Genomic DNA, 26,861 nt, shown 5'->3' with positions numbered 1-26,861 from the left:
TGGGTGAATATGGCTCGTTGTAGTTCAACAAGCAGGTGAGAAGAGCCGAAGGTCAAAAGGTGACACCCAAGGTTGAGCTCTGTATTAATGTAGACGGTATCTCTATACAGGACCCTAAAAGCAAGGTATGAATAGGCAGGTGGAAAATAGCGTAAATTATTCATTTTCTTTATTTTGACATGTTCTACCACTCGCTTGATGATATTTAGGTCTACCAAATGTTTTTTCTTTTGTCACGGTAATATGAGATTATGACCATTAATTTTGATTCAATTTGATAATTAAAGTTCACCTTCACGGTGCGCTGGATATTCTCTGTAGCAGTTATATCATTGTGGTGTGTTGATGCTATATTCATAGAAGGAAATGTTAGAGCTAGAAAAAAACATCAATCATAGTCAGTGAGAGATTGATTTTGTAACCATCTACTGTGGTGATCATCTATCTTTACTTGGAACTGTTGCAACACTGAGTAGCTTATTAGCATCGACAAACATACATGTATGTCACTGACTAAAATAGCTCTCCGATTAGTTATATTCTCTAGTACTTGCTTACACATTCATCAGAGTATGTGTATATATTATGTTGACTCAACGGTGAGATAGGTCATTATGTAGGGAGGGGCTGATCTATGTGTGATTAATTATTTTCACAGTGTATCAAGGAAACTGATATTCATTTACTAATTTGATTGGTTTGCTTAATTGGTTTGCGCGCGATATGTGGCAAGTAGAATGTATTATCCAACATATTACTTTGTATTTACCTGTATGCCTTAAGGCTGAAACTCAGGAAATAGATCGAACAAATAACACACCCTCCCCAATGGTTTTCTTAATGAAAGAATTTCAACTAATCTTGGAAGTATACAGTTTACATTACTAGCGTCGTAACAAAATTGACTTCCGCGAATGTCGAGGACAGAAGATTTTGCTCATGTTTGCTTGTTCTAGTGCGCTTCACAAAGGGTTTCTTGCAAGGCTGACGGTGTTGGTGTTGCGCAATCTCTCTCATTTCGTCTTCACTTCCCACCATGCTTTGTCTAAAGTGTGGTTCCATATTAGATGCGAGACCCCGCCGGTAATCTTGATTCGCAAAACATTTGCGTTGTTAGGCTCGGCGACTCACGTTCACACAAAACTGTCTCACTGATTGCTCTTCTTCACCTGTACTTTGCATTTCGGGAATTTTCTGCATGCGGCTTCTTGCGAAAGTTGAACAGCGCTGAGCTCTTGCGTTGTCCGCTGGCAACTACCGACGGTACTGGGCAGGTGCGTAGGCTCCCATTTCACTGCCGATAGCCCTGCGGTCCTGCCACTGGTGCTTGCAGCATTTGTGGGAACCGGGCTTTACTGTTTGTCATCTATCATACAGATGCAACTATCATACAGATGCAATAGCTCATTAGGACAAGTCCTGAATTGTTAATCAAATGCTTGACGCTTTTTCTGTTGGTAATGTACATTGTAGGTGCAAGTTTGGGCGAGAAGTTGGGATTATACTAGTTACTAGTACTAGGTTCATTACTAGTTGAGAAGCATAAATGTAAGACGCCCGACTTTCATTCTAACCAAAGCAGACATCACCTCCTGTCAGTGTTTTATTGCAGTTCAATAAACTGACATGAAACGTTGTTTGCATTAGTATTCTAAGAATCATTTGATAGAAATGTTTAGTGAACAGATTGCCAGTTTCCCTACTGCGTTACGTACATCCTAGCTAATACTGCTGGCTGTGTTAACCTTTATAGCCATCGTATCTGCAGGTTTCACTGAGACTCGCAGACTGAGTTGAATAAGCCGGCTCATCTTTTGTTCAACCTTTTCAACTCTGCATATGAGCTGTCATAATAACAATACCAGTTGAACCAATTGACCTCGTGTACTCTAAGTTATTGTAATATATATGCACTGATTTCATGTATGATATTCAACACTGTTTGTACATTATGATGAATATAATGTGGTGTATGTAACTCTTGTAGTTGATATTAGTTGTCTGTAGGTCTGTGTAGAGCTCTGGTACATTGGCACGTCTGCGTAGAGCTCTGGTATCTTGGTAGGTCTGTGTAGAACTCTGGTACATTGTTACGTCTGCGTAGACCTCTGGTATCTTGGTAGGTCTGTGTAGAGCTCTGGTACATCGGTACGCCTGCGTAGACCTCTTTTATCTTAGTAGGTCTGTGTAGAACTTTGGTATCTTGGTAGGTCTGTGTAGAGCTCTGGTATTTTTGTAGGTCTGTATAGAGCTCTGGTATTTTTGTAGGTCTGTGTAGAGCTCTGGTATCTTGGTAGGTCTGTGTAGAGCTCTGGTGTTTTGGTAGGTCTGTGTAGAGCTCTGGTGTTTTGGTAAATCTGGGTAGAGCCCTGGTATCTTGGTAGGTTTGTGTCGAGCTCTGGTGTTTTGGTAAATCTGGGTAGAGCCCTGGTATCTTGGTAGGTTTGTGTCGAGCTCTGATATCTTGGTAGGTTTGTGTAGAGCTCTGGTGTTTTGGTAGGTCTGTGTAGAGCTCTGGTATCTTGGTAGGTCTGTGTAGAGCTCTGGTGTTTTGGTAGGTCTGTGTAGAGCTCTGGTGTTTTGGTAGGTCTATGTAGAGCTCTGGTGTTTTGGTAGGTCTGTGTCGAGCTCCGGTATCTTGGTAGGTCTGTGTAGAGCTCTGGTATCTTAGTAGTTCTGTGTAGAGCTCTGGTGTTTTGGTAAATCTGGGTAGAGCCCTGGTATCTTGGTAGGTTTGTGTCGAGCTCTGATATCTTGGTAGGTCTGTGTAGAGCTCTGGTGTTTTGGTAGGTCTGTGTCGAGCTCCGGTATCTTGGTAGGTCTGTGTAGAGCTCTGGTATCTTAGTAGTTCTGTGTAGAGCTCTGGTGTTTTGGTAAATCTGGGTAGAGCCCTGGTATCTTGGTAGGTTTGTGTCGAGCTCTGATATCTTGGTAGGTCTGTGTAGAGCTCTGGTGTTTTGGTAGGTCTGTGTCGAGCTCCGGTATCTTGGTAGGTCTGTGTAGAGTTCTGGCATCTTAGTAGGGCTGTGTACAGCTCTGGTATCTTGGTAGATTTATGTAGAGCTCTGGTATCTTGGTAAGTCTGTGTAGAGCTCTGGTCGCTTAGCTTTCCTTGTGTTTATTCCGGTATTGGTAAAAAGTTACATCGCCTACGGCTAGCAAATTTGTAGGTCATCTTGGTTTTCTTGAATTTCCTGCATTTCGGTTTGATTGTAGGTACAGCAGTACAAGTTTCCATTGCACCATATTTCATACTGTGCTGATGACAAGGTGGAAAAGAAACTTTTTACCTTCATAGCTAAAGAAGGAACAACTGGCAAACATCTCTGTTTTGTTTTAGGCAGTGAAAAAAATGTAAGCATTTGTATTTATGATATTTGAATTTGCAGTTTAATATTGCAGCTCTGTTATTATTTGAGACAGTACTTTAGCTACTAGATTCCTACGAATGAATGCTAGTTATGAGGTGTTACAGTGAGTCAAACACGTAACATGGCAGACCTTTTGCGCTTTCATTGTAGCTGAAAAAGCAAAAAATGGTTTCGCTAAACCGTTTTTCTTTGGACGAAATTTAATCTATTCAGATTCTATGTAGATGTAGACATGCACATAACAATCAAAAATGCAAATAAGTCTTCAACATCATAACATTATTTTAAGAGTCACAAGATAGCGCCTTTTTTAACGATTGCTGGTCTGTATCATTATCTAATCAAGTCGATTCATTGACATGCCTCAATAACTATGTTTTCATGACCCAGTTAGCTTAGTTCCGCAATCCGTGAATAGTAAGAATTTGCAAGTCAAGTTTTGTGACTCACACATTTGTACCGAATGTTTCATGGTTGCAAAAATAGAAACTGGATGATTTCCAAGAAAAAGCTGCACAAGTTAGTCCATTTTAAACATTTTCTTTGCTTCAGTCATTCTTCTTTCGATTTAAACAGTTGACAGCTCTGGTGTAGAAATTCGTATCTTTTTTAACAAAACATCCGTATTAATCTGCAACATACAGGTCTGGTGAAACACTTATCGCGTAGTAACTCAAAATTGTGCACAACTCAAAATCCCATCATGAAAACATGTGTATGTGAGAACTTGATTGAGGTGGTTTTGCTGATTTTACAGTTACTGGCCGAGTTGATAAGCCGCGAATCGTATCATCTCATAGCTGTTATCATTGTGTCATGTTGGTTATTCAAATAGATCATCTGTGTGAGTTTGATAAGAGGCCATTGTTACAGGCGATGTCCTATTTAGTTTTAGTTTATCTCTCTTCACGCGTGAGGAAACAGGCAGGAGTATGTTGTCATCAGCTCTCATACAACACTCAGTGTCTTCGATAAGCTGTGATTGTATTCTCAACGCCGATGATAACGAAATGGCTCTGCTGATCGTGCATTTGAACATCAATCATTGAATGTTTGGAATTACTTAAAGCGGTATTGCTTGGGACGTTTGAAATTTGACTAGGAATTTAAAATTTCAGTTTTATTTTTCCCGATTATTTGCTATTCAGGAATGTTACGATGAACTCCAGCAAATTTATTCTCTGTTCAACAGCCAAAATTCAGGTATAGAGCGTAATTATGATAAACATTGCTGCTATAAATAGTTTGGGTAGCACATCGTTGATTCCGTCATTCGTGTGAATTATTATTGCATCATACTTCATGGTGCCAAAAATGAAATCAGTCTCCCTCGTAGCGTGTGGTTTATTTTCACTCGCCATCTGCCTGTTCGACATGCTTCATCAAGGAAGTTGGTTCCATCTTCCATAGCAAACTAGTACACTCGGCAGTCTCATGCACCATGAGAGATCGTCATGAGTGATTACCATGCGCATAATTAACTATTTCGCTACTAAATTAATGTTTTTACTGGGACACAATTACATATTCGGTAAAACCTAATATGTGACAGGAGCGAGTATAAATCGTCACAACTTTTGAGCCACATGGTCGATAAAAAGTATTTTGATACCAATTTAATCATCATGAAATTTTACATCAGCTTATGTCATGAAAAATACCACAAATGTGTTGAAAAATAAGAATTAACAATTTTTTTGCCATTTCTGAAAATACCCTGAGTATGGCTGAGTCCTGAGTCAGATGGTTTATCAATATTATTATAGTCTACAGCATTGTTATTACTGATAAAATATGAATTATAACTTTCAGTAGAACTATTGCTAAATAACAATCACCCAAAGTCCATAGATCTAAAATTAGTAAAGTTCTGAGCTGTAACGCGTATAAACAGCATTTGCTTTCGTTTAAGTACAGATACGATAGAGTTATTTATTAACTACAGTAGACCCCCATGCTGCATTAACTCGATTCAGTGTTGGCATCGTAAGGCGTAAATGTTGTATAGAGTAGTATAGAAAACTATAGTAATTATAAAATGCAACACTCCCTGGTAAAAAAACATCAAAATTTTATATACATACTGTACATGTTAAAAATTTGTAACAAAATAATATGTTAACCTTAGTAACCATAGTCACCCACAGTAACTTTAGTGTATTTAGTGGTTACATCTGTGTGATCTGTGTGATCATATATGATATGCAATAAAATGTAACATTACAATGTACTACGTGCACTATGTACCGTAGAGAGTTCTTACCATCAAGACAGACCCTTTTGTCGACACATTAACGATCTATTACGACGTGCTAAAATGTCGCGAAAGTTATATATAATAAATATAGCGCTATACGCCCGGCGTTTTTTTCTTTCGTAAGTGCAGCGAAATAAACTAACATTCAAACCGTATTTGAAACCTCGCCCGACTTGACGCTTTACGTTATATGGAATTTTTTTTACGTAGTACGAAGCAAAAACTTCACATAAATTTTTTAAGTTATCTGGAATTTACGTTATAGGAGGTGTGCATTATAGGAGCGTCTACTGCATATTGCTGTACATACATGTAGATGTTAATTCCATAAGTTTGGTGATTGTCTTAGTCGTCTATGATAACAATGTTCACATTATTACAAACCCATCCTTGTTTATATCGACGAATAGTCCCCGACACAGCATTCTCATTATGTGTAGTCGCAGAAATGATCAAATACTAGTCCCGCAGCAACTGTCATGAAAGAAAATATAGATCAAGCAATCTGCAGCAGCCAGTCACAATCACCGAAGTGGTGCACATTGTACAGGTTGTCATGGATGTTCGGCTAGGTCATCAGAAAATTCCGATGACTCCAATCTTTTTCCCAACATATCCACATTGTTTCGGCGGTGCAATCAATTTACGGTGCACATAGTCAACAAATAATCGCTGAGAGAACAACTCCGACGTACTCAATCGGATACCTGCTCGTTAAATTATGACACGTCACTACAGGGTGCTTTCAAAATCTCTATGAGAGAGGTAGTCATAGCAAACTGTCAAAATGTGGTATTGTTAAGCATCCATTTAATCCTGGCCATATCCATAAACTTGGAGTTATCTTCCGCGTGTTATTTTCAGTGACGTTATATACAAGGTAGTCATTCTATTTATCACTCACGAATGAATTGAATAAACACTGCGGCATAAACTAACCGTATTCAAGACCTGCTAAGATGTTTCAAGATTAAAATCGACAAAACGTGATCGTGGTTAAAATGCACAGAAGAAAACTAATATCAAAATGAAGTCGCTAGTGGCGTGGCTGCCTGTCTCTCTTTTTTGATATCGGCTATTGCGTTCAATTTGCAGCCATTATCTGTCTCTATTCTGTCAGTTTCTTTGCTTAAGTGCAACTATATACGTCATAATCGCACTTCTCCTTGAATCTGAGGGTTTCCAAAAAAGATCTCATTCAAACTATTATATGTCTAGACTGGTCTCTAAAGACTCAAATTACATCAAATCGAAGCTTTATATCAATATTAATTTTATTTGCATCAAATCAATGGTGTGAGTTCACCTTTACGGCGAAAAAAGGCAACAAGCATGTAAAAATTATCTTTGCTCAGATTCTTCTTTCATTTCTCGATGCTGCAAGTAGCTCTCACATACTACAGCAACTCTTGGACTAGTCACTTGTTTCTAGTGCTAGTCATGCATGATTATTAATTAGTGATAGTCACTACCATTAGTTAACTCTACTATTCTTAGTGGCTAGCATTGCAGTCACCCTCAGCACAAAAGGTGTATATTCTCAACCTAGATATTCATATTCACCTTATTTAGGCAGAGGAGATAACTCTCACAATTGGGCAGGCATTTGATTTGGCCTACAAAAGGTTTCTAGAAAAGAAAGACACTCAACAGGACCAACAAAAGCAGTTTATCTTGCTTCAACAGCAGGTTTGTGGTAAAAAATATTGACTTGTTTTTCTTGAACTGTTAGTGGAATAGATTATTTTGGCCTACCTTTAAATTACTATGATTTGCGATTTTGCTTGAAGAATCGACTATAGGCAATTTCCTTTGTCTCATTTTTAAAATTACAAATTGTGTTTTGTTTGACTGTTGTAAAGGGATTGGTTGTCTTTTTCTTGAAACATGCAACTGTGTATTTTCAAATGCTCTCATGTTATAACATTACCAATTGCTGTCAGATGTTCTGACACTTGTTAGCATGCCATTACCATTGCAGTTTATAGACATCTCCTAATGTACACTAACATGCTGTTTAAATACTTATATTGCATTTTAAAAACACATTCAATGATTTTACTTCAGAATATTTCCCGTTGAAAACACAATTTCGGAACGGTTCTTGTCTTTGATAAAAAGATTGAGTCGATTATTCCATTTAGCTGACTCTATTTTAACATCCAAAACCTGACAACTAGCATCCTAGTAGCCTTAGTCAAGCAGATGTCAGGTAATAATAGTTAATGAAATGTTTACTAGATATTTGCACCCTCGTAGACAAGTCTAGATATATGTTAGATTTGGAGTTGTTATACATACATCATATTGTAACAATTAATCACCACACTGATCGACTGTGACAGGTGGAGAAACTTCAACTGGAAAACAAAACACTAAAAAGCAGGATAGCGGAGTTAGAAGCCGAAAAGAACTACAGCAATGCTTTAAATAAATCTATACCTGCGCAGTCAGCACCCCAGGTCTCTGCCAACCAGGTATCGGTTAGACTGGTAATTTATCTTGTAGTCATTAGGAGTTGGTCATCCGTTGTTTGGTAAGCATGAGGAACTAAGTTTCAGCAACTGACTTGGTATGACCCTGGTACTTTTTCTTGATGAACTTACACAAAATCTTACATCTGCATTTGCAACTGTCACTTGTGTTGTCATGGGCATTACTAGCATAAACTTGTAAAACAGTTTCCTGGCCATGTGCTATACTCATTCACGAATTATTATTAATGGACTAATACATGTGGTTTGTTGCAGTCAGCAAATCCTACGTTTTCAACATTGGATGACTTTCTGCAACCCTCTCCCATGATTTCCGGGAAGGTGGCTACCCCTGTTGACACACAAGCTAGTGCTACCTCCAATGGAGCTTCTGTCTTTCGTAAGTCATTCGTTGACCTGCATCTGTATTCGTTAACCCGTATGTATTTTGCCTGTTACAGTTGGATAGAGGGTCAAGGACAGGCATCCGGTTTAAGCCTTCTTTATGTGCAAGGCTAGTAACGGTAACTTTGAAGTATACCTGTAAATACTCTTTCACAGTATTGGAAAAATGCTAGATCATAGCAAGGCTCTGCACAGGCAGTGTAATAAAGCTTTGTTTAAAAATTTTATTCCTTATCATTTAAAATTATCAAAACGGTGGTCGATGCAATAGCTTGTCTGCAATATCACTCCTATAGCCTGAGCACTATGCATTGGTAAGCTTCATTATTCAGCCCTATTGCAGTTCCACCCCCACCGACGACAAAGCCTAGTTCTAGAACAAACTCACCGAATTTGCGGCAACTTGCTCAGAATGATACGCTAACCCAAACAACAGCTCCAACCGGCACTAGTAAGTACCGGTACACATCGATTACCCATAGCGTTGTAAAAAATACTGTATCTCGGGATTGTTTATACTCCATTTAGATGAAGACGGCATTTTGGCTATCCTCTCAGCACTCGGACTAGATCCTTTTCTGCCTTCATCAACAAACCCATCCTTCCAGCCATTTGAAATTAGTGTGAACATTCATTAAATATGCTGTATTTTTGCTCACTGATAGATATAATTCTCCTTTCCTTATTACAGGCACTTCTTTCGATGCATTTGGAATGCCCTCATTCAACCCAGGTGACTTGGATGAAATGGAGGTATGTGTTCTATGCATGTGTCTTTCTGAGCATATCATAAATCCTCAAACAGTTGTTTATTTTCTATCTGGTTTATGATCTCTTATTTCCAAATTATTTTTCTTATCGGTAGATGTAGCGACAAATAGCCCTTCATACATTACCTTGCCCTCCATAGTTTTATGTTCAACAAAGGCAATATTCGCCTAACCTTCACGATGGACATAATGTTCTTGTGTCATTTAGAACGGGTTCAAAGGAGGAAAACTGGCCATCGGAGTAGAAGAGTTTGGCTTGAACTCATTTGATCCGCTTGGAATCTATTAGTATTCCAAGCTTCTCGCATCGGAAGCTACATCCCTACTTGTACAATAATATTAATTAGGTTATATTTCTGCTTTGTTAACTTTATTTTATATAACATGCATCATTTTGGAAGAAATATATTATAGACTGAAACAAACAATTTTAACATTGCATAATTATTTATACATGTAAGTTTAGATTATTTATTGTTTTTTTTACAACTCGTGAGGGTAGTACAGCAATAAATATGAAATTGTTTTACATGAACTGATCGTTGAAGTCAGGCGGTCTGAAATGGTCTGGGTTGGGCCTACAACAGATTTACTCATCATTAAATTTACACACAGTATAAAAACATTAGTGTTACAGTATCAGCCATGCAACCAAGTATGAATATTGCGTGTGAGTTCCTCCACCTTTCAATAGACTGTCTTTAAGAGAGCCACAAGGTCATACAAAGGTGATGCCTATACGTTACATGAAGTCTTGTAGACTGATAAAATCAGCAAAACTAGCAATTTTGTAATGGTAATTTGCATGTAAAGATTACTGAAACTGGTAGGTGTAACCAGTGTGTTCTAAAACTGCTATAACCAATAGTATTCATTCCTGTGATTATCCGTGTATATATATATGCTAGAACATATGTGAGATCACTGTTACTTGAACAACTATCAGTAAAAATTATTGTCTATGGATTTTGACTTTATGCAAATAATACAATTAATAAGGCAATAATTGTAACAATGCGTTCATACAATAATTTTACTTTCATAACTAATACTAATAACTCATACTAATCATAACAATAATAATAATTATTATTGTAATAGAAGTAATAATATGTAATTATTGTTATTAGAAATAAAACAAGGCAGAACATTTTGCATGTTGTTTTCATCCAGAAAATGTAAAAGTGTACTTTGGTAAGGTAAATAATAAAGCATATTCAACTAATCAGAAGCGATGCACAAGCACATTACCAGTAGTGTTTCGAAGCACTGCCTGAGGAAGCAGGTTGTTCAACTGTAACTCACTTATATCTCATCGTAAGTAATAGTCAATCATAGTCATTCTGTGGGACTTCTACTGGTTAACTTAATGCTTTAGATTTTAGTTTCTATATTTCTTTTTTAGATTTTATACTTTTAATCGCATTTTTGCACCCACTGGTAAAAATCAGTTTTAACACGGATAAATTTATCTTGACATAGTGGTGTAGATTGTAGTTTGTTGGCTACAAAACGGGCGGCTCTATGAGAATAGCCACGTTTACTAAAAGCAGGCTGGTGATAGAGGCGGCAGAAGGCAAAGCTAAGCAATTAGAGGGCATATTGTCTTTAACTTTTACATAGAACACTAACATACGACTTAAATGACACTTACTCTCCCCTGAATGAGCCCCTTCCATCAAGATCCGGGCCAAATGGGTCAAACCTCGCACCAGGTGGTACAGAACCCCTAAAGCAGATAATGCAGTGACCGACTATGGCTTTAAATGGTTGTCATACACCCACATACCTAAAAGTCATATCATTAATTTTGCTTAGCCAAACTAAATCATAACAATTCTTTCTGAACATAAATAGTGACCTAAAGGAGACAACTCTCGTCAGTCAGTCGAAATGTAAACATCTATATGTTGGTACAAGCCATAACCGTTACCAGCCACCACGAATGGTAACTCAGTTGATCGGTGTGAATCAGAATTAGGACGGTCAGAGTAAACCATAGCCTCTGTCAGTCAGCGCTACTGTCTGCTTGTGCGTTTGGCCTGTCTTAACTTGCATCAGATATACAAGAATCAATTAGTGATACTATCGGAGATATTGAGCTGTTAAGGTTAGTTTCTTCTGGGATATTGATACATAACTCATTATTCCTCCCTTATTTCCAATGTCATATATTTCGACAAAGCAGTACGCCAATAGGTAAAAATAGGTTTGTGAGATATGAAATGCTTTGGAAATTAGTCTTACCATTGAACCTCTTGAGCTACTTTTATGTCTATGATATAAACAGTATTCAACTCAAAGCAAATATGTCAGTGAATAAAAGAGGCCAAAACTAGAAAGAATCTTTTGAATATTGTGTAGACAACTCCAATTATGCTTGTTGACCACTGTTTATTTGATTTAGCTTTATTTTACCAGTCAATGCTGACGACACAAGCAAATCAAGCTGTGCAAAAATATAAAATAAATATAATGATAACATGAGAATTCAATAGTATCTAAAAATAGATTACTATGATATAAGGATGGTCTAGAGATCTCAAGGAAATCTCAAGGCTAAAAACGATGGCCTCCCACATTGATTCAATTGTTACATAATCAGCATTACATAGCTATGATCAGAGACAAGACTGTTAACATCTAACCTTTTGAAGGCAACGACATGGCTAGTATTTACGTGTAGCGTAGCGGTGTCGTTTTACTAAGTCTATAAAATTGCACAAGTTTGACATAAAATGAACGCCAATTAAATAAAATTTGACCCGCAGAAGATGTATGTAAGATTAGATTAGCAGATTCAAAAATGAATAATGGGAGTAAGCTTAAATGTAGCATTAACTGAACAGCTGTATTAGTTTGGGTTTATAGACTTGTAGCGGAAGAATAAACCCACCCTGAACATGTATAAGACTCGCTTCCTGTATACCCAGAAAAGAGCAATGCTACGTAATCTACTTGAAAGCGAACTTTTCATTTGTACCCAGCTTACTAAGAACTTAATATTGTTATGAGTAAGAAAGACAATAGTACCTGAGTAAATTGATAATAATACACATTACACAGGACTGTTCCGGGCAGCAAAAGAGAACAACATTCTACGCTAAAGAAGTTATTTTCTGTTTCTTATAAAAACCATTAGACTAACTGATATAAAGTAGAGACTTACGGTGGAAGAAAGCCACCTGGACCTCTGGGATTTCTGGGGAATCCACCCTGGCTACCTCCGCGGAAAGGGTCAAACACCATGCCACCCATTCCAGGTTGTCCAGCTCGCAATGGATCTAGGTCCCCTACTCCAATATTGAACGGGTCATATGATGGTCCGCCAGACCTAAAAATCATCAGACTTCTGAAAATTTTGACTTCTACAGTAACTGAAATTTCTACACCGTAATGTGATATTTATCGCTTTATGTTAGAGTGATCGGGATCGCCCATTTTAATGAGCAATCTGTTGTTTCTACAAGCATACAAACTGTGAGCATGTGTTCCACAAGTTTACTTCATTGAAATCAGAGAGCGTTGAGTGTTATATAAACCTTGGAATGTGGGTGACCATATTACACAGGCTAAGCAGTGATAGCCTCCCTTACCCATGACTTGTAACAAAACATGAGCCAACAAGTCAAGAGCAAAGTATCGTGTGGATACTGGAGTAGATTTTAAAAGCAAGATAAGTTTTCTAACCTAAACAACATAAAAATGAGTGAGAAGAGTGTAGCTAGTACGATTAGAGGCATGAGTAAAACACACTTATAATATACGACGAGAACTTCTTTTATTCTGACACATTTTCAAGGTTCTTAGGTTAGAAACTGTGAATGCTAAGCTTAGGTATTGTAATATTGTAAACAGTAGCCTAAACTTAGCATTTCCAATTTCACTGTTTGTGTGCTAATTTATGCATAGACATCCAATGATAGCTTGAATTTTAATGGCCGATGCACCTGGACAAAGGGGCTTTTCATTATTTTTGATGAGATATTTTTAAACAGAAAGATAGGGCTTGTATTAGAATGGCTTATCCGGAATGATGGTGAAGGTAAACCTGGATCACCTGTCCACAGCAGTCAGCTGAACAGCCACCATCAATTCTAAATGCTTAAATTATTAACAAAGCTCACAGAGAGACTCCATTCACATAATTGCGTGGAAGATGATGCATGCTGAGAAAGTCTAACCAGAAGCAGTACTGACCTGTGTGGGTTATACGGGGACCTGGTAGGGCCAACTCGCAGTGGATCTGACCTAAAATACATCCAAATTAATTCAGACCTTCAATATTAATGTTTTGATATAGAATAGTGAAAACATTAACCAACAGTTGTTACATTCAAGGCTGTCAACACTTGAAGAAAAACTTACACAAAGATTTAGTAGATTTTATTAGAAAGTATCGATATGTTGCTATCATTCACGATTGTTTTGAAGTTTGAGGTGATCTGACTGCCAAGATCTTTCAAGATAAACATCGACAAAACTAGATCGCGGTTAAAAGGCTCAGAAGAAAAAAATGCGTACAAAATGAAGTCACCAGTTCCTATAGACTGCTATCATTGATATGAGCTAATGCGTTCAAGTTTCAGTTGTTACACGCCTCTATTCTATCAGGCTCTTTGCAACTATAGATGACATAATCGCAATTTCGCTTAATCTAATTATTTTAACCGCAATCAAGTTTTGTCAATTTTAATCCTGAAACATCTTAGCAGTCAGATGTCAGATTGTCTCAAACATTAAAAATAATCACAAATGAAAAAAAATCCGCTTTATTTTTTGATAAGATCAACTAAAATATTTTGTGTAGGCTCATCCATACCTTTCTCCTAGAGTTTGTCACGCTGTTTTAAATTGAGGAAAGGTTTCAATAACTTTTTAGCCCTACACTGAAGGAAGAAGATTCAATGCAGTGTAGTAAGTTCTAGCTCGTTGTAACAACAAAAGTGAAACTGACAACCATTTAGCAAATACTCAAAGAAAACTAATTGTAACTCAACATGTACGAATATGCATTCAGGTAAGTTTACAGAGGAAATACAACCGGTCAACACAGAGTTGTCTCCTCTATAAATGAAAGAGAAAGTAACCTCTAACTTAGTACATGCTAGTTAGTATTAATTTGATAATTTTGTAGTGATATATTCGCACTACATATAGTTTACTAAATACATGTAGATACCTAAACTTGCTAAAAAAAATTATTCAGTGAATAAGAAACTTGGTTGCTAATGACTACAAGTGTTTACAAATGGCTGTAAGTTCATATAATAAATCCTTAAATACAGGAAGTTAAGCAGTCGGCCGAAGGTATATTCTAAAATGCTTGTTCATTTCATTCAAGGAAACATGAAGAAGACAATTTCTATACAAAATGCAACAACAATGAAGAAAGCGTAAATTAGCAATGAATGCCAAAGTTAAAAAGAAAAACAAAACATTATAATACTAACCTACAGTAGATCACCCGCGCAAACCACACCATAACTGAATACAGCTAGCAATTGCTATCGAGCTAGTTGTATCTTAGTCAACTCCCATTGGCTACATTTGGTAAACACACTAAAGGGCATACTTTGTTGTATCGGTAAAGCAATTCATGTATACGCATGTACTTTTATAATAAAAAATATTATAAAATTATATGCAGAGAGTAATTGGTCAAGAGACAGATAAAGCAAAGCATGCGCTGACACATGCATGTGTTGTTAACCAACCTAAGAGGGTCGTTCAAAGGTGGTCGTCTAGCGTGGTCATCAGTTTGTCGAAGACAAGTACTCTCTTGCTTAGGAGGTTGTAGAATTGGACATACTTCGGACTTGAATTGGGCATAAAACTCATCCAGGTTTTCAAACATTCTAAGAAAAATTATAATTTATATGTTTTTAATAAGTAGGCTACGACTTTGACGGTACATGTATGTCTAATATTGTACAGCGTAAAGCACTGATGAGTTACAATTATATACCTGATACAACTGTAACTATGAAATATATACATGTATGTACCTGCTGAAATCTCTAAAATGACTAGAAATTACGTCATCGATGTTGACATTGAGTACAGCGAGTCTGTCTGACCCTTCCTCCTGCAACCAGAAAGAACAGCTGAAGTTATCTTCTGTATAACAACCGCTAGTGCCATGTTTCTGCATCATACAAGGAGTGTGGATAGACAAAAAATTGCATTTTCATCATGCGCTGTCTCCATAACGAAAATATATACTATAGAGAAGTCAGCATTCCTTCCAAGATGTAATTTTAGGCAAGTTGCCACACAGAAGATTTCAAGTAGCCAAATTTCTCAAATTCTAATAGATGCGTGACCCATTAAAAAACTCTGTTCACAAAGCACTAGACTGTCACTGAAGCATTATATGTGATCGGTTAGCTAATCCCATTATTTATGGTCTGACCAGCTCTTTTCGAGGCTATTTATACCTATGGGGTTTAGTAGTAGCCTACAGTTTGTTTACAGCTTTATTTGTGAATTAAAATCACTTTAAATAATTAAATTTTATCATAAAAAAGTGGTATGATAATACATTTAGTTTTGAGCTAAACTGAATACCACTCGTAGCAGTTGAAGCTTGTTAAGATTGGATTCCTTGCAGGAAATGCTCTTCAACAATAAGCGTCATAAAGATTGTTTTATTCAAAGATGAAAATCTTATTTTAACAAAAGATTTGTTTAACTTTTAAACTTTGAAATTTTAACCAGAAGTTCAACCTCTATTTGTATTAAGGGTTAAAATCTTCATATTCATGCATGTTCTCACTTACTCAAGGATGCTATGATCAAGGTACAATGTCTAAAGTGTGAAACTGCTGAGATGCTTGCAGTAAGCACAAAGCTAAACAACTTACAGGTATAAAATTGTTCTAAATTTTTATGATAAGAAATTAAAAAAACGTAAGACATTGTTTCATAATACAGTATTCTATTAATTCAATGCCTTCAAAACCTGTTGTAGTAAATCAAAGAGTGACCCCACACATCCTCGTGGCAAAAGCAAATGACAAAGAAGAACTAAGGCAAAAAGAAGCCTCTCCCTGAAATACCATGAAGTGAAGTAGGGCTGCCTGATCCATTCGAAGTACTTGTAACGAGTATCTTTTATCTCCATGGACATAGGTGAGTGTGTATTCATCAGAGCTAGAGTTCCATCCTGGAGGCAGCAGTTCTGTAGACTTTGCTGGCTACAGAAACATATTTCAACAAAGACTTGCAAGATTAAAATGGCGAAGTGATATCAGCAGAGTTAGACTGTGCGACCAAAATATGGAAAGAATGCACCCAATATTGCAAACCTAAAGTTCATTATTGGTCTGCCTTAACCATAATGGAATAGGTACAGCGTGCTCCGAACCTGGATATATGTGTCAGCAATAAAACCAAACTACATCATATAGCACCACACTATTATGGATCATAAATGCATTTGTATTACAAGCAGTAAATTATTTGTTTTCTGTTGCAATACTCCTGAGTGAAACCTTAGATTTCTAGACCCAAGTGAGAGCTGCAAAACTTAAAGGGATTTATATTAAATGTCTTGCTAATGAGCAGACTGAGTTATTAATTATACCACAATATTACTAGATACAGGTAGTAAAGAAAATTCATATTTTAGAGTAGTTTGTCCTCGAGTCAGTGATTATTAGCTCGTGATTCAATATATCTTTAGAATAAGGATCAGTACTGCTGTACCAAAACTTAATAAATATTTATTTTCATTTTGGCTAAATTTTTAGCAGTCATATTTTTAAAAAGTTGTGGTAGATTTCACAACATGATGAAGTGCATGCCTGGTATCTGAAACTTACAAACAAAACTCCTGTTTCCTGTATCTGACCAACTTTATCTGCACTAACTGGCATTGCATTTATAGTTCAGAATGCATGCTAACCACAGCATGGGGTCACCATATGCTCATGCATTCCGCTAATCACTGCAAGAGGAGACAAACCTGACTACTAGTTAGAGTGTAGGGCTAGCATACTGGTTGGGCAATCTTTGGCAAAGTGGGTAATGGGATTTGCAGCAGTTAGTGTTCAGTAATTGTTGTTATCATGTCTACCTAGCCTTGTGACCTAATTAAACCTAGCAGATTCGATAGCCTGCTGACCAAGAAAAGTTCTGCGAGGCACTTGGACCTTTTTGTAGTTTTGGCTAACTCGGACACTACGCTAAATGCAATGTACACTGTGTGTTACCTATTTATTTATAATCTTCTATCATTGGACTAATGAGTGGCAAGCAATAAACCCAACTCAAGGAAAGCGTGGAGCAAGCTGGGCCATGTCCAAGTTGGGCATGTTGGCGAAGTCGAGCCAGGCCACATATGTGGAGTTTCTTGTTCTGTTTGTTTTCTTTAGTTAGGTCACGGAGAACATCTTAGGTCAAGGCTATTTTCAACCATTCCTTAGTAAGGGACAATTTGCAAGTGAGAGTTCTATTTGACATTTACTACTATTTTACATCAAATTTCAACTTTACCAGCCATATTGTAATCTATGATTTTGGTAGAAAAACATCATTATGTAATGCAGAATGACTAATGGCTGAAATATCTCCTTTAATTTAGTACATGAATATTTGTAACTGCTAGAACCAATAGTGAGAATAAGTTTATTTGGTGAAAAAGACAGCGGGGGGGGGCAAGTGACCCTTGTCCTGCCATCTTGACCTTGGCAGAACAAGATGGGTCACTGGCCCAACTTGCCCCATAAGCTTTTAATGATCTTGTACTTAAATTGCTTACACCTCTATTATGTAATAAACTGTAGTCTTAATAAATATTGGCCTAACAGATGAAAAGTTTCAATAAAATCAATGTAGTTTTCACACTCAGCAGTAGACTTCCTTGAAACCACTCCTACCGACTTCCAAAGGCACCACCTTAAAAGCTACTGCAAAAACAAAAAAAAGGTAGGACTGCAATATTAACTGATAATCTAGAAAAACAGCAATTGAAAACATCGCAAGTAAAACGAAAAAAAAGGAAAAGTCTGAATACAGTCTCATCCACAAACCCAGATGAAGAAACCTTGGCAGACAGTTTGGTCAGTTCATTGGAATCTGTTTATTTCTCTGATGTATTCATTACATTTGGTTATTGTCTTGTCACGTGATGTTCTCACACGAATTGAACGACCAATAAAAAGCTCAATATAAAACTTATCATAGCACTAGTTTATGACAAACACTTCGGGTTTTACCGAAGACCCCGTATCAAATATAGATGCTCGCCACTTTACAGTTTTGTTTTGGCTTGATCTAATCGTCAAGTTGTAATCTGATCATGTGACCCAATACTTTGCAAATAATTTCTGCAGCACTTTTTTGATTATCACAGGTGACCAACAGCTTCGTCATGATTATCAGACAATGATATGTACTCTTTCGAGCTAAGGTTAAAAAATTAAACAATTTTTTACGGTAAGTCATAAGATATCAGTGCTAAAAGTGACAGCATTACAATGACGATAAAACAGACGCGTAAGAACAATAGACAAGGTTTTATTGAATGCGTGAAGTATATTTGTGAAAATATGTCGACGAATGTGGTTGCATGAAAGCTCAAACAGAAACCCTCTTGTAACAACTACGTCCCATTTGAGCCGTTTTAGAAAGAGAATCCAAACTACGGCAATCTTGTGTGGCTGCTATTAACTGTTCGTTTTTAGCTTTTAAGAGCTTGTAATCACATTCCCACATATTTTTCACCTTCAACACAACAGAGTAAGACATGGTGAATCTTTTGATACCAAATAATTGTAATGTGAATTTTGTTGCAAGTCAACCTTTAACAAGATGCATGTAGATATAAAGGAAATTTTTGTAGAATTACACTAATAATGGTTTTTACACTTGATAAAAATATGCTATAATGTTTTGCGTTAATAATATTACTTATGCACAGGCTTGGGGCCACTAGTGAGTATTGAGCGCACTGCACTATTTGCTGGCTAGACGACAGTAAGGTGCACTAGGCACTGCACTAGCACTAGTGCATGGCATAGTAATAATATAAAATGCACTAGACACTGCACTAGCAGAAATTCTTGTGCACTAGGCACTGCACTAGCACTAGTGCATGGCATAGTAATAATATAAAATGCACTAGGCACTGCACTAGCAGAAATTCTTGTGCACTAGGCACTGCACTAGCACTAGTGCATCGAAAAGTGAAGTCAAAAATGCACTAGGCACTGCAATAGCAAATATTCTTGTGCACTAGACATTGCACTAGCACTAGTGCAGTGTAAAATCATAAATGCACTAGGCACTTCACTATTAAACTTCACTAGGCACTAGACCAATGAGCTTTTTTGCTATAGCAGCTGCAAGAATTGCTTGCTAATCAACAGATATCTACTGCTATCCACTGCAATAGTACAATTATAGCCGTGCAATGGATGTCAGCCATGTATTTATCAAATAAGCTAGCCTCACCTAAAATTTCAAACAAACCATAGACCTACAATAATGCTCGATATTAAATAGTGCAGATGACAACAGATATCAAATAGTGCAATGTATTACAATTACAATAACTAAATATACTAAGCAAGCATGGAATGGAAGAATTAACTTCTTATTACATAAATGTACTATGTACAACAAGAAAATCTACCCTTGGATAAACCAGTATCATGTAAACAGTAAGTCATATTGTTGGCAAAATTGGTAAGCAATATTGTTCAGAGAAGATGTTTATCAGACCGAAGGAACATTAGCCTTTCAAAGTTGGCGTCAGTCAATTTAGATCTAGTTTAGACTAGTGCATACTATGTCGCACTAGGCACTGCACTTGCACTAGTGCATTTATGAAAAAGTTTCCAATCCGCACTAGGCATTGCACTAGAGGTTTTTATGTTGCACTGTGCACTGCACTTGCACTAGTGCGTTTATGGGAATTTTCTAATCCGCACTAGGCACTGCACTAGTACATACCATGTCACACTAAGCACTGCACTTGCACTAGTGCACCCAGGGACTCATGTCAAATTTGCACTAGCATTGCACTAGACATTTCTATTTTTAAATTGCACTGCACTATGCACTGCACTAGTGCAGTGCACTAGTGCAGTGCGCACTGCACTGCTAGTAGCCCCAAGCCTGCTTATGCATAATATTACATATATACAATGTATGTACATGCCCACAATAATTATAGTGTGAAATATATTTCAAGGGTAAATGCAAAATATAAAGCCGTTGTAAAGCTTTATAGTGCCATGATACTACTATTTTGAATATTTTCTACACTGACCCAAGTAGCCCCATTGACAGACCCGTAGATATAGTAAACCATGGATTGGCGAATAGCTATCATTATAATGGCGCAAAAGTGAGGCCTATAATAATTGGCTGTTGTTCTCCCAATGTTACGTCACAGTGATGTGCATCATGGCAACAGAGCCTTCAGCTGAGCAATGAGTTTAGTAGTGAAAGCATGCTTGTCCTACTAGTTTGTAAGTCATAAACGTTACAATGAGACCGAATTCTTGGTGAAATGTCATCAGAGGAGACTACAACACCCCAGGTATGTGAACCCACAATAAAAAATTTAAATACTTAGTAAACTTAGCCATTGCACATGTACTATATGATTGGTTCACGTTGCAAGTTACTACTGGAAACAAGCTAACTATCAACTCAACTGAACTTACTTGTCTCATAACAACGAACATACCTTTCTATGATTATTCTGAATTGAAAGTGAAGTGAATGAATGCTTGGGACTATCAAAAGAAAGAGTGTCTAGACTGATTACAACAACACATATTGCAAATTTGTCTCTCAGCTGATAGGGTTGTAATCTAGCTTGGCATGATTGATCAAATGCCTTTTTGTTTCATTCCAGTGATGTAATGATATTCATTCTATTACATGTATGTATTATTAATGTTTAGGCTAAGAAAAAGTCAAGCTGCAGCTGGTGCTGTGCCTATGGATGTCCAAGCAATCCTGAGAAATGCCCAGATCTGGCGTTTCATCGCTTTCCAAATGAGAAACAAGCTGAAACCCGCAATGCTTGGGTAAATGCGGTGCGAAGACAGGATTGGACCCCAACATCAAGCTCTGTAGTATGCAGTGGCCATTTTCAGAAAGACTGCTACAAGGTTCCACCAGGTATTGGAAGAAAACCAATGCTAAAATCTGATGCAATACCTACAATATTTACAGCTTATCCAACCTACCTTCAGCCAAAAGCTGTGAAAAGACAGACACCAACCATAAGAACAGAAAGCCTGTCGAAACGTGGAAGAACATCTCAGACAGCAGCCAGCACCAAAATCCCTGACCCTGAAAATACTACACCTGGTGATTCTACTATCCATGATGATGAGCAACTTGCAGCTTCTGACAATCAGGACACACCTACAGCCTTGACAACAAGCTGCCGATGTGGTGGTAGACCTAAACAGCCTGCTGTCACATGTATCTCAATATTTAAAAAAAGAATCACAACTCTACAGCAGAGAGTCTGTCGATTAGAGCAGAGGAATAGGATTCAAAATAATTTGATCACAATACTGAAAAAGGACAATAAACTTAACAATATAAAGCTTACATCGATGGATGGATGTCTAGGAGAATTATTGTCAAATGAAACCCCCAAAAAAGCTAGAAAGGCTAAAAAGACTTAGAGCAAAAAGGTAAAAGAGTTTGCCATAACATTGTTCTATTATTCTCCCAAGGCTTATGAATACCTGCGGACACAATTTACATTGTCAAATTCACGCACTATCCGATCATGGTTGGAAACAGTAGAGTGCCAGCCTGGCTTTTTGAGAGATGTCATTAAGAATTTGAAGAATGCCATCCGCAGATAACTGCTTCTAAACCTCATTTGATTCATTAGTTTGTTATTAGTTTAATTTCTATTTGGTCACTTTGTATTATCAATGATATAGAAGCTTCCAAGTCATTGGTATTATCCATTACCATGTGTCTAAGATTCTTGCCTTTCTCATCCAAAGTCAGTTTTATATATTATCAATAAAAAATGCAGTCTCACATGCACTAACTATGGAAAAATTGAGCAGTTTTTAGTGTTAAGTCAATATGAGTTCATAGATCAGCTGATTCACTTTACACATCACCATGATGCTGCGTCATGCTAATTATAGGCCTCCCTTGTTTTGATTATTCGCATATTTAGGGTTTACTATATCTATGGACAGACCCAACTTACCCCCAGGTGTGGTCAAATCAGATCAGAAAATTTCCCACTAACCTCTTCAAAATGAGGCAACAGCATGGGAACTCTCTGCAAAAAATTTTGCACGATGTTTCAATTTTACTTTTGTTACTGGTCATATATTTTTTTTGAAATATTGTTTTAACACGTACTACATAGCTATGCATGTAGCCTATATATTTTCTGTCCAGCATAGTAATTTAGTATTAATTAGTATTTGTATTAGTAATATTTTGCAGTTTAGATTAAAAGTAAGATAGTGCAGAAAATAAATAAAATACACCTGCAAGTACCTCACTCATCTACAACTCTACTTGGTTTATCGCGAATGTCTCTGGTTGTTCTTGGCCAGAAAGAGTTTAATAATGCAGTGGTTCTTATAACTGGCACAAACAAGCCCTGTTTTTGTCTTGTATTGTGCGAGTGTTTTTAAAATATCAAATGAGTCTTCTATGATATTGTTTGCTTTCACCTTTAGAATAAGATTTAACCTTTTATCTTGCCTTCTCTTCGACAGTGAAGGAAAATTTGTGTCAGCTCGCAGCTTAGTAAAAGTAACTGTATTTTTCAAATGAAAAACAAAAATGAAGAGCACTATTCTGAATTTTTTCAAGTTTTTCAATGTTATGTTCTAGTTGTGAATCCCAAACCCGACACCTGTATTCAACAATTGATCGAACCAGGGTCTCGTAAGCCACTTTTCCAGTTTTAGTGTCTGCATCTTTTAAAACTCTATTAAGCATTCTATGTCGGGAAGCTTTGGAAGAAACATTTATATGTTTTTCCCATTTGAGATCATTACTCAATACCTAAGTAGGGATAGGAATTGACATTCTGGAGCTGCTTTCCACTAAGCAAAAACCTTTGTTGTGGGTTCATTTCCCCCACTGAAAGTTCTGAGCACTTTTTAGCATTAAACGATAGTTGCCATGTTTTGGTCGAAGCTCAAGTTTAGTAAGGTCAATTTGTTGAATGTTAAATTTATTTCGGGTATTATGAAACAAAGCATCATCCGTAATCAATCGACATTTAGATGTAATACCTGAAGGTAGTTCATTTATGTAAATCAAAAATAACAAGGGTCCTAACACAGATCCCTGAGGTACCCCTGACAAGGCTTCATAACAGGATGACTCTTGGTCATCGACTACAACTGCCTTTTTTCGATCACTAAAGAAATTTTTCACCCAGTTTACAATTTCAGGGCTTATTATGATCTTAGCCAATTTAAATAAGAGCTTTCGGTGGCTCACTGAATCGAATGCCTTGAAAAAACCCAAAATTATTAAATCTGTAATTGATCCATGTTCTCGATTTATAGCTAAATGTTTAAACGTATAGACTAGCGGTGTCTCATATGGCCTATCACTTCTAAAACCATGTTGAGATTCGGTTAAAATATTTTATTTTCATAAAAAAAAGAATGAATAAGTCTCGCTAAAATATGCTCTCGAAGTTTACAAGTTATGCATGTAAGAGAAACAGGTCTGTAGTGGTTAGGCTGGCACCTGCATCCTTTCTTATAAATAGGATTTACTCGAGCCATTTTCCATATTTCTGGTAGTACGTCTGTACTAAGAGTAAATTTAAAGTTTTTGTTGATGTAGGAGCAATACACAAAGAAAAGGTTTGCAGAAGTACCCCAGTAATGTTATCAGGACCACATGATTTAGATGTTTTAATGCCTTGCAACACCATCAGAGTCAGCTATTACATTAGACTGGTCTGAAGTGAAAGAAGCAAAATCCTCCGGGAGTTTTGATCCATCATCAGTTACAAAAACGGACTGAAAAAATCATTAAACATGGAAGCTTTTTCTTTAGGCAGTTTTGCTATTTCCCAATTAACAGACAAGTCTGGGATAATATCACTGCCATTTGCCTTATTTTGTGTGATATGTCTGTAAAATGGTTTGCTATTACCTGTGTAAGTGGCTTATAAAGCTTTACCGAAAGATGACTTTTTGGCTTGTTTTATAAGATGTTTGTTACGCTTCCTATGTGGAATCTGCTGCTATTATAGTAAGTGGGAAGATTTTTCATACTTGAATACAATTGCTTGTTTTTTTAATGCATTCTTTAATTTTTTACTAAACCAGCCAAGTTGATCACTGGCAGTTTTGATTTTTGTAGGAACACACTTCTTCAGCATCCCATTCACGAATATTTCATACACCGGGTTCATATTTTGTTTGAAACAATGCTCTGAATAATTTTCTTCTCCCGAGGATCAACGATCTCTATAGCCCTGTTCAAGTCTGCTTTACCATAACAGTGAATGAGAATATCATTTTCTGAATGTGCATTTGAAAGAGAAATGTTTAATTGTCTAATTGAATGTATAACAGAGCATGGTCACTAAACACTGGTTTTAAAACATCAATATTTGAACTTTGGGTTACATGGCATTACATGAAAAGTTACTGAGGTAACATGGCAACAAGTTTTCAACGAGTATTTTGCAAGTTTGAGCAAGGATTAACCATTGTGCATTTTCAGTAGATTAAAACACACACTAACTTATCTATACGAATTTTTACAATCTTATAGTTTCTACTTTTGTCATATTTCGTGTAAATGCGATTTTTGACTCAACTTGCCCGCCTTCTCCTTTTGCAAAAGTGAGACATCAAACTGCATGCGAATGATTTATTTTAAGATCTAGTGTGAGTGGAATTCATTTTGGCTCTTTAGGTGATGACCCACATCAAATTTTTCATCTTTGTTAACAACAAAAAGCATAGCGCTAGTGCCAGCGAAAACGTGAACAAAAATATAGCTATTATAATGAGAAATTGAGCGCTCTTAAGTACTTCGTTTGGCACTCAAACGCATTGCAAATTTTACATTGGAGCATCAAATAAAGTGTTATAATAGTGCTTCTATTTTCCTTAGCACTACTTTAACGGTTTAACCTATTAGTATTATTTTATGCTCTAAAATACGAATGCGTGCAAGCAAAGTTTATATAAATATTTGTTTGCAGCCATTCAGAAGATTTGATCAGACTGTTGTATAGAAGTCTTAGCAAGAGCAGCTAGCGTAATAAAGAAATGCCTAAACACCGGAGACATGCAATATTACAATGAACATGACACCTAATACATTAGAGAACAAGCAATAAAGACAGTCATCATATACTCATCTACAGGCAGCTTAGAAACCTCCTGTGGAAGTAGCCCATGAGAAAAGAGAGATCAATTGATATACCAGAAAACCATTAAAAGATATCAAACCTGTACCAAACACGACCAAGACAATTGGAATTAGTCGTCATTTCCAATCATTACACTCCAATGACATACTTGAGACAAGTTCACTGTGTTGCTAACCCTCTGCAAGATAAAGAACAGAACCTGAGCTCCTCAACACCTCACAGGCTAAAAGAAACATCCATAAAAAAGAACAGCTCCAACAGCTCAGCGTCTGTCTACCGATCGATATATCTCTGCCAAGGACCTGCTGAGGCTCCTTCCACCTTCTGAGCGCGTTCCTCTGCCTCTGGAGCTTTTATTTCTTCCCTCTACCTATGGAGCCTCTTTCTCCATCATCAGCTGATCCGCTTCTACTTCCTATCTCAACTGCCAAACCTCTATACACAAGGACTGCCATGACTCTCATTTGATTATTGAAACTCGCAGCCGTACGGACCAAGCAAGCAAACATGAACGAACATTTGAGTAAGGGTGTAATTTTTATTGGCTAGTTTAATCTTTTGTCCTTAATATTATTGTTTAGAATTTTGTTAGTTGTGTATTTTAATTGTTGTACTTATAGAATAAAGAAGTACATTTAGCCTAACTGATAAATATCAGTATTGCTTACAATAACTTACACCTTCACTTGTACCTGAACCAGTTATAATCTGAAAAAATAAGTTCCCACATGACAATACAAAAGTAAGTAGACTGAACATAGTCAAAATAGAATGCAATGACAAAGCAGATTTAACAGCGATGTTGTGTGTGAATTCGGATTAGTTATGCATAACATAATTTCTCCACATACACCTAGGACAACACCATTACTAAGATACTAGGTGAATGGTTATAAAAAACTATATTAACAAAACAACCGTTAAACTAATAGCATAGCTTTTGATACAAGAAGAACTTCTGCTTTTATGCTAAGGATGCGGGTGAATCTTGGCTAAAAATGTTTTGTTGTTGCATGATTGAAAATATCTCAAGAAATATTGTGCAGATTATGCACTTCACTTACTGACCTCATCGGTGTTTTGTACACATCTCAGTTCTTCTTTAATTATCAACCAGTGAACTACTGCTACGAGGGCGTCCAATTTATCTCTCAATGTAGAAGAAATTGACGACAAAAGTAACTCCAGGCCAGGGATTTCCATTTTGTTGCCTCA

The 26,861-nt window shown here is 36.9% G+C and overlaps 2 protein-coding genes across 2 annotated transcripts in view; one reads left to right on the top strand and one right to left on the bottom strand.

Annotated features, from left to right (window-relative positions):
* Positions 1–9,806, top strand: part of LOC137386887 (PTB domain-containing engulfment adapter protein 1-like) — a 16,084-nt gene extending 6,278 nt beyond the window's left edge. The window contains exons 3-10 of the mRNA XM_068073080.1: positions 24–125; positions 3,217–3,354; positions 7,201–7,317; positions 7,974–8,105; positions 8,379–8,502; positions 8,851–8,958; positions 9,199–9,260; positions 9,486–9,806. Coding sequence (XP_067929181.1) covers positions 24–125; positions 3,217–3,354; positions 7,201–7,317; positions 7,974–8,105; positions 8,379–8,502; positions 8,851–8,958; positions 9,199–9,260; positions 9,486–9,566 — 864 coding nt within the window. The 3' untranslated portion in view covers positions 9,567–9,806. The remainder of the gene's footprint in view (positions 1–23; positions 126–3,216; positions 3,355–7,200; positions 7,318–7,973; positions 8,106–8,378; positions 8,503–8,850; positions 8,959–9,198; positions 9,261–9,485) is intronic.
* Positions 9,626–26,861, bottom strand: LOC137386888 (proteasome inhibitor PI31 subunit-like). The gene is made up of 8 exons (XM_068073081.1): positions 26,715–26,861; positions 16,339–16,476; positions 15,286–15,365; positions 14,995–15,135; positions 13,478–13,528; positions 12,447–12,611; positions 10,932–11,006; positions 9,626–9,855 (listed from the first exon to the last, which is right to left on the bottom strand). The coding sequence occupies exons 1-8, from the start codon at positions 26,847–26,849 to the stop codon at positions 9,804–9,806; spliced, it is 837 nt and encodes a 278-aa protein (XP_067929182.1). The 5' UTR covers positions 26,850–26,861; the 3' UTR covers positions 9,626–9,803.

The sequence above is a fragment of the Watersipora subatra genome, chromosome 2, assembly GCF_963576615.1.
Source record: "Watersipora subatra chromosome 2, tzWatSuba1.1, whole genome shotgun sequence".
Classification (NCBI taxonomy): domain Eukaryota; kingdom Metazoa; phylum Bryozoa; class Gymnolaemata; order Cheilostomatida; family Watersiporidae; genus Watersipora; species Watersipora subatra.
The sequence above is the reverse complement of the archived record's forward strand: the minus strand, read 5'-3'. Positions and strand labels throughout refer to the sequence as shown.

Excerpts from the sequence above, each read along its gene's own strand:
- LOC137386888 (XM_068073081.1), bottom strand. The coding sequence starts at position 26,849 with ATGGAAATCCCTGGCCTGGAGTTACTTTTGTCGTCAATTTCTTCTACA. Across the intron at positions 16,477-26,714 it reads GTGTACAAAACACCGATGAG|CCAGCAAAGTCTACAGAACT; the intron begins GTCAGTAAGTGA and ends ATGTTTCTGTAG. Across the intron at positions 13,529-14,994 it reads CCTTTGAACGACCCTCTTAG|GTCAGATCCACTGCGAGTTG; the intron begins GTTGGTTAACAA and ends GATGTATTTTAG.